The 12,678-nt window shown below is 54.1% G+C and overlaps 1 protein-coding gene across 1 annotated transcript; it reads right to left on the reverse strand.

The window, feature by feature from the left end:
* Positions 1 to 2,755: 2,755 nt before the first annotated feature.
* LOC117845150 (protein TIME FOR COFFEE) lies at positions 2,756 to 9,773 on the reverse strand. The gene is made up of 13 exons (XM_034726079.2): positions 8,915 to 9,773; positions 8,662 to 8,819; positions 8,243 to 8,564; positions 7,721 to 8,117; positions 7,559 to 7,610; positions 7,298 to 7,387; positions 6,942 to 7,188; positions 6,783 to 6,852; positions 6,613 to 6,694; positions 6,089 to 6,517; positions 3,791 to 5,993; positions 3,530 to 3,703; positions 2,756 to 3,442 (listed from the first exon to the last, which is right to left on the reverse strand). Exons 1-13 carry the CDS (start codon positions 9,426 to 9,428, stop codon positions 3,435 to 3,437), a joined length of 4,746 nt encoding a protein of 1,581 aa, XP_034581970.1. The 5' UTR covers positions 9,429 to 9,773; the 3' UTR covers positions 2,756 to 3,434.
* Positions 9,774 to 12,678: the final 2,905 nt, after the last annotated feature.

The raw sequence follows: 12,678 nt of genomic DNA on the forward strand, positions 1-12,678 counted from the left end.
ACCAGTGTTCTACGAGGCGATGAATAAAACATAACGAGTCTCTAAGGAAAGACCGGTCCTATACGGTGAAGCGCGAAGTTGATTTTCCGGTCGATGTGCTGCCACCGCACGTGGGTGGACCCCACAAATACAGTCCCCGAATTCACCGCTCGCTCTCCCTCTTTCCTCTCTTCTCTGCCGATCCAGCGCGAGCTTCCTCTCTGCCGGGGAGCCGCGAGGACGGCAGCGCGGCGAGCAGCCCCCCTGGCAGTGGCGCGGCGGTGGCGGCGTGGGGGCAGCGCAGCTCCTCCGGCGCCGCAGCCGCGACCACGAGGAGGAGCGCCGGCGCGGGGGGAGCTGCTTCTCCGGCGGCGTGGGCGCGGAGGAACGGCTCCGCGGCCCGCGGCGAGTGCGCCCGTGGCCGCAATGGGGAGCAGTAGCGCGCCGCCGGGGCGACGGGGAGCGGCGCCGGCCGGGGCCCGGCGAGCCGTCGGAGCGGCCCTTTTTTTCTTTTTTTTTTAAAAAAAATTTCTAATAATTTGTTCTCCAATTTTTCTTCCAAAGTTTTTGCTTATGTTTGTTGGAAATTTTTGATTCATATTTTTTTTTCATCCAAAAGTTTTTGGTTTAACTTTTGTTGTCGTCCTTTTCTTCTCTCAAAACTTTTGTCTACAATTTTTTTGTTTATCTGAAGTTTGTTCATATTTTTTTTAATTTATTGTTTCCAATTTTTTGCTTCATTTTTTTGTTTCTGAACATTCTCAAAATGTTGCTTCATTTTTTTTGAAGTTTTTGTTTCCAAAACTTTTTTCACATAGTTTTTTTAAAATTTTTGTTTCTAAACTTTTTATTCTTTTTATTGTTATAAACTTTTTTTCAATTTTTTTATTAAAATGTTTGCTCTAGGCACGGGAACAGCGGGGTGGGCGCACATGCTGCAGGGGTGCAGGAGTCGGAGCTCGACCAGAAGCAAAGAAACTTCCGGACGACCCTAAGTTAGAGATCCCTAAGACTGGTCTTCGACGGTGAAGTTTCATTGCTGGTGTTGATCCATTGATTAACTTTTAATTCGGTCACATCAGAGGTCTGATATCAGAAGGATCGTGGGGTTTAGATTTATAGATTAATTTTTAATTCGGGTCACATCGAATATTTGATACCAATTAGGATTAGACGCGAACTAATCGTAAAACTAATTGCATTAGGCGTGGCTAATTCGCGAGATGAATCTATTAAGCCTAAATTAATCCATAATTAACACATATTTATTATAGCATACATGGTTAATTATGGACTAATTAGACTTAATAGATTCATCTCATGAATTAACCTTCATTTATGCAATTGGTTTGGTAATTAACCTATATTAATACTTTTAATTAGTATCTAAGCATCGATTAGTCTCTGCAACCTAACACTCCTAAACAATTTGTAATTAACCTATATTAATTAGTATCTAAATATTCGATGCGATTAGTTTCTGCAACCAAACGCCCCTAGACCTAGGACTTCCTAACTGCGGCAACAAACCAAAACACAGTCACACCCTATGTGGTTAACGATAGTAACTGCTGCTCGGACTTTTCCGACTTGGCCGATAACCTTGGCGCAACCTGAGTCACCGGCTGCTGGAGCTCTCAATACTATGACGAAACGGTCCCCCCAGCGCCGGGCGGCATGAGGTCAACAAAGCCAGTCAGCAGAGCATGGCGAACTTCACACGGAAAGAGAGAAGGATCAGAAGCCTATTCTATTCCGAAACAAACGCCTGACGAAAACCAGCTTGAATAGATGGTTAACTGAAAGAAAGCTTTGACCACAACGAGGCAAACCGCTCGGTTTTCACGAGACGAGAGGGGCCTGTTCCCCTCCGAGTCCACAACTCGTGCCGACCCGCCGATGATAATAGCAGGCGCACGGCGGAATCTGTTACTTGCAGGGAACATCCTCTCTTTGCCACGCCATCGACAGCGACACCCAGAAGCATCCACATCCACATGCAGCTGCAGCGGCGGCTCTCTAACATCTCAACACAAAGAGGCATTTACACACACCTGCTAAAAGGGTTGCAGAGACGGGTGCCATCTCTCCCAGTCCAATTTCCAGGGCAATTATCTCCCGATCGACAGGGACCACCGGGCCAATGCCCGCCCGCTTACAAGATTTCGCCGATGACCCACCTGCCCCATCCATCCATCTTCAATAGCTCGCCAAGTAGTGAAAGCTTCTACCAGCCGGGCTGGGATTCAGTCACATGTCGCCACCGCCCCAAGCTGGCGAGAGGACACCGCGGATCTGGACGAGGCGAAGCTGAATCCAGCCGCGGATCATACCGTCTGGTGCGCGGCCCCAGCGCAGCACCTCGCCTCCCTCCCCGTCCCGAGCCCCACTTGGGACAAGGAAAGCGTCAACACCAAACGAGCCTCTGCCTGCGCTTGCCGGATGGAGACGGAGACGGAGATGGCGATGACGAGAGGCCCACGGTGTGCTGGTGCTCCTGGCTCCCCCGGATACTTTTTCGACGAGGCGCTGCACGTCCAACGGTGACGGGCACGGGTGCTCGCCTACAGCTCCAGGACAAATCTTTCTATCTCCACGATACGAGAGCACACGGCGCCTCGCCGTCCACAGAAATCGCTAGCAGACTCTGGTGCTAGGCAAAGGCAACCCACATGCGCTGCGCTTTCGGATGAGCGCTGCACAGTCACCAGCCATCAGAGAGACACGAGCAACTGCATCATCAATAATTTGTCATCACACAGACCAGAGCTGGGGGTACTGCATCCATAATCAGTCACTTTCATTCATCCATTTCCTTTCCCCCCCAAAGCTACTTACAACAAACCCGGAGCCAGGTCATGCCATGCCACCACCAACCCCTTGGCTGGCTTCTATTCTACTTGGGATACATATTTTCCTTCTCCCCTAACAAGCTAAAAACAATCCAAGCAGAGTGTGTCCTGACAGATTATATGATGGGAGCACCAACAACCGCATCATAAGGTTACCTGATCCTGCATTCTAATTGAATCTTTCCTTCATCAGTTAAGCTGAGGAAAAAAAAACAAAGAGCAATGCCACTAGAGAGACCAGCTTTGGGCATCCATCCATCCATGCATAAAAAGGGGATAAAAAAGAGAGATTTCTATGCACCTCCTCCGGTCTTTTCCGCCATGGGAGGATAACCAACCAACTACACAAAAGTATCACTCCCATCAACCATTCCAAAATCCGAATACTTCTTAAGTTAGCAAGGGCTTCTGCAAGGATGGAGCAGGCGCGCCACCCTTTGTGACCACCACCAGCAGCTGAGTGGGTTCTTTGAGCCACCGCTGCTGTTGTGATCGCTTCTCCTCTTCTTCATCCGAGAGGCGTGTAGCCGCCATTCGCCCTTCCACTGAATAGTTAGCTCGCCAGTTCAGATTACCACTCCAAAGCATGGGTGTCCGGATTGTCTACTTTCCTGATGAACAAAGGAATTTGCCCCGTAAGCTAAAAGAACTGAACTGTACAAACTTCTTTTTTACTTGAGATCTAGTCAGTCAAGTACCAGCAGCAGGCTTCTGATCGCTCGAGGGCTTTACAGGCATCGGCATTGGTCCGAAAGTCAACTGCGCCGCCGACATGTGTGAGTGCTGCACACCCCCCGCAGACTGGGCAGCCGCTGCAAGATGCATAAAGCCACCAGGAGGATGAAGCGCCTTCATGTTATTGCCAGCAGCAGCTGCAAGAGCGTTTCCTGGGTCAGAGGGGGCCACAGCAGGGGAAATTGACATGGAACCAGAGCAGATGGAAAGCATCGTGAACGGACCTGGCATGGCATTCTGTTGATGGGGCGCCTGCTGCTGCGCCTTGTCGCCTGGGCGCTTCTGGTAGAGGCCGAGGGCAGCAGGGCCAGCAGCTCCTGGTGCTTGTGGCGCATACGCATTGGATATGAAGAAATGGCCTTGTGGGAACGGCTGCTGTTTCAATGATGAGGGGGGCATGTGTGACTGCTGCTTGCTCCCCGCATTGGAACCTGGTGACACATTCGGCTGTTGACCAAGGATTGATGGCATAGCCATACTGAAGTGATTTGCTGGAGTTGACTTGGAGCTGGATGTCGATGCAGGGTTCGTCGCTGACTGCTGTGGTGATGGCAATTGGACAGGCTGCTGAACACCCTTTGCACTTCCAGTAGCAGGTGGGCTGCCACCTGTACTTTTGGACACTGAATTGGATCGAGATGGTGAACCGGAAGCCACAGGAGCATTTGAAGATCGAGATAGATCCCCTCCTCCAGTAGAAAGGTTGGTTAAAGAAGGCCCCATTTTTGATGAACTCATGCTTAAAGAACTCTGGGATTGGTGACCAGGCGTGGAGAGGGCCTGCATATGAACTTTTGCTTGTTGCTGGTGGAGACCGCTGTTCTTCATCACAATCAAATTAGAGGGTGGAGCAGCAGGTGGAGTCGTAGCAGCAGATGAAGGTGTCCCTCTCCCTGAAGATGCCTTCAATTGAGGAGATTGAACTCCCCCTTGGGTAGCACTTGCAGGGTACATCATATTCTGAAAGCTCGCCATGTTCAGACGGTCTGGGTACCCACCTGCATTATTTGGTGTACTTGGTGCAGCAGATCTAGGCCGATTCAGATGGTGTTGCTGCTGAATCATCTGCTGATGCTTCTGGTGCATCTGAAGGAAATGCTGGTGCTGCTGGTGCTGCTGCTGTTGCTGCTGAGAAATGGTGGACGAAGCTGCAGCTGGTGCAGATGCAGCGGTGGAAGAACTTGTGGATTTACTCCCCATACCAAAGGTGTTTGGAGATTCTGCTCCAATAAGGCTCAAGGTGCGAGACGAGTTCTCATTTGTGCTGCCACTAAGGAATGCAGGCACGTAAGACTTGCTTTCTGTTCTGGTGAAGGACAGTGAATGCTGCTGTGAATCACCCGGGTACTTCGTGGAAGCCGATTTCTTTCTCTCGCTGTCGCCAGCGGTCGGTGTGGAGGATGAATCCCCAGCAACTGATTTCGGTTCTCCAGTGATCTGGTGTTGGGGCTTGTTCTGTGTGGCTTGGACAGATTGAGCTGCAGCGAAATTAAGCTGAGGATAACTATGTCTTGCTGCTTCTTGATGGCTTTGGAAAACTGCGTGGTTCTGTGCCAATGCAGAGAAGTCAAGACCAGTTGGGGCAGATCCTGGAGGACCAATGGTGCCAAAGGGCATCACAAAAGGCTGAGAGGATGCAAGATCAATCCTCACACCCTGGCCACGGCTGACTTGTGGCTGTTGCTGCTGCTGGTGATGGTGTTCACTTAACTTCTTCTCACTCTGACTGCCAGCAGTTTGAGCAGCTGGCATTAGTGCAAAATTTGGAAGATGAACCGGAACAGCAAAATTGTGTTCATATCCACCCTTCTGAGGGTGAGACTTGTCGTCACTTGATGGGCCATCTTGCCCAGTCTTGTCACCCTCCTGTCGGTGTGTGAGGCCAGATAGTAGCACAGGGCGCTGATTGCTACCAGAATAATTCTGGGAATTACTGGCGGCGGCAGCTGCATTAGCATTTGGTGCATATCCCAATAGCCCTTGGGATTGTTGTGGCTGATGCTTCTGTGATGAACCGGACAAGCTTGGCATTGGGGTCTTCTGATGACTTTGTTGCTGTGCACCTTGCTGCTGTGACGGGTGCATCATGTGAGAAGAGTACACATGTCCGTTGAAGAAAGGAACAGCTGGGCCTGGCGGTGCCATGCCTCGATATGATGGAGGCCCTCCAGCATGGGCAGCAACCTGGAACGGGTAGGCACCATTCTGTAAGATCGCCAAGAACTGGGCATCCGGTTGCAAGTTGGCAAAGCTCAAGTTCATGGCCGCAGCACCAGGGTTTGCTGCCGAAGCGTGGGCACTGGCAGATGGTGGCATCGCATTGCTGGCTCCAGAAGATTTTCCATCCCCAGCTCGATTGGCAGCATTTGCAGCTGCCACCGCTGCAGCATGTTGTTGATTGAACGGAAAGATGAATGCAGGGCCTTGCTGAAAATCAGAAACATCTTGTAAGAAAACAAATCCAACTGAAAATTTTGTAATTACCAAATAAAATAGAGTAAAAATTTCCTGCATGCACGTACCAGCATGTTTGGCATAGGGGTGGATTGCTGTGTTTCATGAGCAGGGGGTTGCTTCCTTTGACTTGATTCAGCACCAGCAGCATTGCCCAGTGCTTTATCCTTTGAGAGATTCCCCTGGAATGGTGAGGTAGCCATTGAAGGAGCCTTTGCTTCTTGCATTGGAGTGTGGGCCCTAACAGGGTAGTTCCCCTGCATTGGGTTCACAAGCAGGGAGGCTCCATCCGTAGGTGGCACAACACCCATGTTGAATGGCCTCGGACCAAAGAATGGCCCCGATCTATTGGCAGCAGCAGCTGCTGCCGCCGCCGCAGCTGGTGGCCAGAAAGAGTTCATCTTTGCAACTCGCTGCTGGTGCTGGATAAATTGCGCAATGTAGCAATGTGTAGCACATCGCTTTGAGCGTGTTGGTGGTGGAAGCAACGCAGCATGCTGCAATGCAGAAGAATGTAAGACTTCGAGAGAGAGAGAGAGAGAGAGAAAACAAATGCAGATAACCGCAGGCTGACTGACGTGAGAATACATGCCTGTAATCCGCTAGAAGACCCTGGTTTGACATCCATGGGATGAAGACCGGCTGCTGATAGTCCCGGGACTGGACCAAGGTAACTGCCAAGACACAACACAGCAAGCTTCAGAAACCAATCCACTGAGCAGCCGTGCGTACAATATGCATCCAGCAGCTAAAGAAACTCACCCAAACGGTGGGAAACTCCCCAGCCAGCCTCCAACAGGTATTGGCATAGGTGGTGTAACAGCAGGCATAGCTGCAACACAAGAAAATCCAGATAAAAAAAGGAAACAAACTTCTTTCCAAAACCAAGGGACAAATGCAAATAGCACAGCAAACACTTACCAGATTTCTCATGCTTTACTTCAGACTTTGAGGGCTTCTGCTGCTGCGACTGCGGTGGCTGCGGCTGCCGTCGTTCCGATGGTGATTTTTCATCAAGGCTGGGCTTCTCCAAATCCAACTGCAGCGTGAGCTTCTTCGGCGCGAACTCATCAGCCGGAATTCTTTGCACCTTCTGGTCCTCCAAATCAATATCCAGCCCTCTCCGAGTCCTTTCGCCATCTTTCTTTTCATATTTTCCTCTCCCCAACTGAATGGAACCAAAGGAAAAGAAGGTTAAAAAAATCAACCAGAATCCAATATCCAATGCTCCAGCTGATGATGCCAATCAAAAGAATTGGTGAAACTGAAGTGCTCACCATGTCCATCTCAGAATCCAATCCCTTCTTATCTGCATCAGGGTCGGAGGAGCCATCTCTATCAGGAGATAGCTTCCCAGGAGGGGGAGCCTGGAACCAAAAATAATCAGATGAGGCGAAAAGAAGTCAAAAAAAGGAGGCAAAAGATAACAAAGCACCAAGAAGCAATTGCGGCAAAAATTGTCGCTTTCAATCTTTGCCCAACAAATTCCGCAAGACCAATTCAACCACACACACATGGACAAGGAAGCATATACCCACCATGAGATCAATGCAAAACTTTTCTTGCCGAGCGCCATCCGATGCCAGCTCACTGGAAAAAAATCGTTCACACAAATTGTGAATATACTAATCAGATCGGCACAATCCAAAAACAATAATGGTTATTGCAACACCAATAATATAAAAATCCAAGAGGCCCACATCTTTGTCGTGGCTGTAGCTTCGCCGTTCCTGGCCTCGGAGCCCACCGGCGTTGCTTCACCGTCCTGCTTGCATGAAGGTGCTGCCGGCGGTTCTGTCCGGCTCTCCGACCTGTGATCCCGCCGATCTGATTCGCTGGGCCGGAGCTCCGGATCTCTGCTTCTACCACGGTCTTCCATCTTCTCTGGCTCTCGCGAAGTCTCGAGTTGAGCAGCAGCAGGGGCAGCGGCACTGATGCCACTTTCTGCTGCGGCCGACGTAGATGTCTTCCCTTCTGATCTTGACGCGGGAGGTGCCTCCGACCTTGAGGACGGCTCTGCCAACTCTGGCTTTGCTGGGCTCGCCGGACGGCTGTCTTCATCGTACTTCACCAGCCGTGGTCTCTTCCTCTTTGGCGCTGCAACAGCAGGCGGGGGAGTCGATTAGACCCCAGAAACAAAATTTGCAAAGAAGGAAGGGGAAATTCGGCGAAAGGGGAAGGGGAAAACGAAGGCAAAACCACCAACGGAAAGAGCTACGCACCTATAGTGGAAAGTGAGGCGGAATCTGACGGTCGGACGCCAGAAGACGAGGGGGCCGGTGAGGAGTTCCCGGACTTGGCTTCCGGTGCGTCTCTGGGCTCCAGCTTGTGGTTGCTCTCCTGCTTGGGAGGGCAGGTGAACTGCCTTGTGAGCCCGAACAGCACCTCGGCGACCTCGATCTCCTCCTGGATGAAAGATGGGGACTTTGAAATCTTCGGTGGCAGCGGCTGTGGCGGGGTTGTTGAAGGCGCTGGGGACGGCGATGGCCTCTGCTTCGGCGCTGGCCCTGAACCGGCGCTGCCTCTTTCACCACCAAGAGGTTTCTGAGAGGCACAACAATAGAGAAAAAAAAATCAGTAATCAAGAGCAAGAGCTGAGGAATATGCAAGCAGATGGCCGCCGCTGGGCTCAGGAACGCACCAGCTTCTTCCGAGCAGGGGCGGTGGTTGAGGCCGACGCCGGGGAGATCGGCCGTGACGAAGGCCGTTGGATCTGCGAGGCGTCTCCGGCGCCGACGTTGCCTCCGCTGGTTCCACCGCCGGGGACAGGCCACTCGTGTGAAGAGCGTTTCGTTGAAGCTGCCAAGAACACGAAAGCAGCAGCAAGGTTAGCGTTAGCCATGCGGATGAAACCGCCGGGGAGGCCGAAAAACCCGCGCTTTACGGTGCCGTACCTGAGCGAGCCTTCCTCGGGACAGGCACGCCGATCATTTCGTCGACGGCCTTGGCGACGATGGGGCTCTTCGGATTGGAGCCACCGCCCTTCCGCTGCATCTGCTGCTGCTGGCCGTGGTGGTGGTGGTTGTGGTAACCCCCACCGCCGCCGCCACCGCTGCTGCTACTGCTGTGGTGGTGGCCGCCGCCTGGCTGCGGCGGCGAGGGCGGTGGAGGCGCGGTGCTCGGCGAGCGCCGCTGCGAGGGCTGGTACCGCGGCGCCAGCTCCTCCTCGGCGTCGTCGTCGTCGTCGCCGAGGCTCTCGTCGGAGGTGTCGTCGGCATCGTCCCGACCGGCGCCGCCGCCACCGCCGTTGAGCATAAGCCGCTCGCCACGGCGCCTCTCGGAGCGCGGCGAGTCCCTGGGGGCCCCGCCACCTCCGCTGCCGCCGCCGTTGCTCCTAAGGCGCCTCCGCGGCTGCGGCCCGCCCGCGACGGACACGCCGCCCCTCCTGCTGTCCCGGATCCTGTCCATCTCAGATCTGAGACATGCGGCGCCGATCCCCGGCAAATCACCGCCGCCTCGCCGGATTCCGACGAGCACCGCCGCCGCGCGGCAGATCCGCGGATCAGCGCCTCGGGAATCCTCGCGAATCTAGCAGCGCCGCCGAGGGTTCGGCGGAGGGGAGAGCTCCTCGGCTCTCGCTCTTCTTCCTCTGCCCCCTCTACAACTCTACTACTACTTGGCTTCTCTCCCCTATCTCTTCTTCTCCGCGCTGCAAGGCTCCCTCTCTTCTCCACCTCCCCCTCCCTCTCTTTCCGGCTGCGTGCCGCTGCCCCCTTCTCTCTCTCTCTCTCTCTTGGTCTGGGCGTCGTCTGGCCGCTTCCCTCCCGTCGGGTTCCCTTTCTAGGCGCCCGCCTCGCCTCATCCTCTTTTTGTCGCTGCCCACGCCCGCATCGGACGGCCCAGATCCGCTCGCGGTGCGATCCCGCATCCGACGGCCCCGGAGCCGCGGCGCCACCGTGGCGCGCCCCGCCGCCCTCGGATCCGGGCGCTGGCCCCACGCGCCCCGCACCTCCCCGACCCGCAATAAAATCTCCGCTCCGCCCTTCCTTCCGCCTCAAGCATGGGGCCGCCACCGACACGTGGCGGTCGGGGGCGGGCTGGAAAAATCTAAGCGTCCACCGGCAGTAGCAGGTGGGTGGGGGTGACGGGGCCGAGGAGGCGCCAATAGCCCATTCACTCAATTAATAACCAGCCGATTTATTAATAATAAATTGTCTCCACCGGAGCAGTAGCAAATGGGGAGGAAATGATTTTAAATGGATGGCTTGTCCGCTTTTGGCGGGGCCCACCCGCGCGGATGGACCTGATCTGGACATGCGGGGGGAAGTGTTTTACCCGTGGGGGCTGACGTGGCGCGGCCTCGCACCGGTTGCTGCGGGTGGGTTGAAAGTGAAGGAAAGTCTCCAGGCAGGCAGTGGCGGTGGGGCCGAGGGAGGGCTCGCGCGGGGCCCGCACCCTACCCCCCGCTTTTCTTTATTGTTCTGCTCGTGGGCGCCGACGTGGCAGCGCGGGTGACGTCACGGCGAGAGGCCCCACTCGCCACCAACCTTCACCGCACCTCTCGCCTAGTCCTAATAAAATATGCAGTACCAATTTACCCCTCTGGCTTTTTTCCCACCCTTTTAACAAAACCGGTCAATTTTCGTACAGTAGGGTCACGTATTTGTCCAGCAGGAAAAGAGATCTGTGGAGACGTCACCATTTCTTCCACTGATGTACACGTGGTTTATTGCTCTACATACTTACTACTTATAAATGATTACTAATAAATACTCCTATATCCCAAAATATAGGAGTAAAGAGAATTGATGTCGCAGAGAAAATTTGGAATGTGGACGGAGCTGTCAGCTGTCGCCGTAAATTTGAATGGAAATTTGGTTTGGTTTGGAGCTGTCAGCTGTCGCCGTAAATTTGAATGGAAATTTGGTTTAACCCTGGTTTCCTTTCCTTCCCTTCCCCCGACGGGCCACGGGTTCCTCGCTGGCCCGATATGAACACGTGTGGATGCCGTTTTCTACCCCCACAACCCCAATAAAGGCAAGCGAGCGCGCGGCATGGCTGCCCATCAAACGCTTTTGGGTGCGCTAGGGCTAGGCGGGTCAAAATTCACAGCGCCGCGGCGCCAGCCAGATCCGGGGCCTCCTCGCAGATACGGCGCGGGGGCGGTGACGACCCGGTGGGCCCGGCCGGTCGAGCTGGATGGATCGCGCAGCAGCTGCTCAGCGACCCGCCGCTCTCTCGCTGCCCGGCGGTTAACAGTGGCTGGGCCCACCTGAGGGGGGCGGGGCACGCGTGGGCGCGGTCCACCATGGGCTGTCGTGCACCGCCCACCACACCACCGCGAAAAAGGGGAGGTCGGATGTGGGGGGCGGGCCCGCGCAGAGGATAAGCCGAATTTCCTTTTTTTATTTTAATATTTTACATGCTCTCGCTCCCGCTCGAGGACGGGGAATGGAAAAGGAGGGAGGGCAAGGAAAAGCTGGACTCGTCTCGCTCTCGCGCCCGCCGCGCGCGCGCCTTTCCCTGTTCGCGGGGCCCGCGTGTCAATCCCGGTTGTTTTCTTCCCCTCCCCTGTTGCGCGCCCGCCGGGTGGGCCTGGTGGGGGGCGGCCGGGTTCGTTCGGTGGTGGGAAAAGCGTGTGGGGCTGGCTGGCCCAGGGGTGCGCGGGGCCCCTCCTTGGGGCGGGGACCACACGCCACTCACGTGAGCACCGGATCTTGACAAGGGGGCACGTGGTCGTAGGGCGGCGGGACCCGCTCTCGCCGGATCCTCTGCGGCCTGCCTGGTCTCCCCCTCCGATTAGCTGTGGCACGGGCGGCGTACGGGCGGGCGAGAGCGAGCAAAGTGGAGGCCGCCCGAGAGCGACCGGTCACCGGCCGGTGCTCGACGGCCGTGCGAATGTGCGATCGGGGGTGCCGTAGCGTGCGACCCCCTGGAAAATCTTTTTTTTTCTGGATGGATGTAATCATCTTCATCGTGGATGTAATCATCCTCATCGTGGGTACGGACTCCGTTGATGCTGCGGATTAGCGTGCGTCAGGGTAGGCAAACAGTGTGACACGCTCTGTAATTTTTGTGGCTGGTAAAATGTTTTTTTAATATAGTAGTGTACTGCTGCTGTCATGGCAAGCACATGCGTGTCACTTGGGCGGTTTTTTCCCTGTTCTAGTTTGTCGGTAGGCTTGTATGGGAGTGGTATTGACTGCTTGGAGTGACGATCATGACTGCGGGATTGATTAGAAAGCAACTCTGATGTGGCTGTTGTCACCGTCAATTTCCCTCTTTCTCAGCACAATGCAAGGGCAACCGCAATGTTTTTGACAAACTAATCCATATGAGTAGTCCACGGCATGCAGTTCATAGTTGTGAAAAGAGCTACAATGTTAGGAAATAAGAAGAGTCAAGAGTCATCTTCATATGAACAAGTTGCACAATGGTACTAATGGCTGAATGGAATATAATATTTGCATATGGACTACTTTCCTACGCATTGTGGTCACCTAAGGGAGGGAGTGCGAGGGAGATGGCAATGTAGAATCTACGATCTACACGACCAGAACTGGCTGAAAAGAGAAAACACAATAGCATAGCAACTCGACCAAACAAATGCCACCGATTTTGGGTTAGGCAGGATCGCACGAGGGAAAATTGCAACAGAATCACAGAGGAGGAAATGGCCAGACCAAACAGAGGGGAGGCGCAGCAACATGAGCACTGC

This window comes from Setaria viridis, chromosome 2 (genome assembly GCF_005286985.2).
Source record: "Setaria viridis chromosome 2, Setaria_viridis_v4.0, whole genome shotgun sequence".
NCBI classification, from domain to species: domain Eukaryota; kingdom Viridiplantae; phylum Streptophyta; class Magnoliopsida; order Poales; family Poaceae; genus Setaria; species Setaria viridis.

Bases quoted from the DNA above. Each gene is read 5' to 3' on its own strand.
- LOC117845150 (XM_034726079.2), bottom strand. From the start codon at position 9,428: ATGGACAGGATCCGGGACAGCAGGAGGGGCGGCGTGTCCGTCGCGGGC. The intron at 6,853-6,941 runs GTAAGTGTTTGC...CTTGTGTTGCAG, and splicing joins AGTAAAGCATGAGAAATCTG to CTATGCCTGCTGTTACACCA. The intron at 6,695-6,782 runs GTGAGTTTCTTT...GTGTCTTGGCAG, and splicing joins GGGAGTTTCCCACCGTTTGG to TTACCTTGGTCCAGTCCCGG.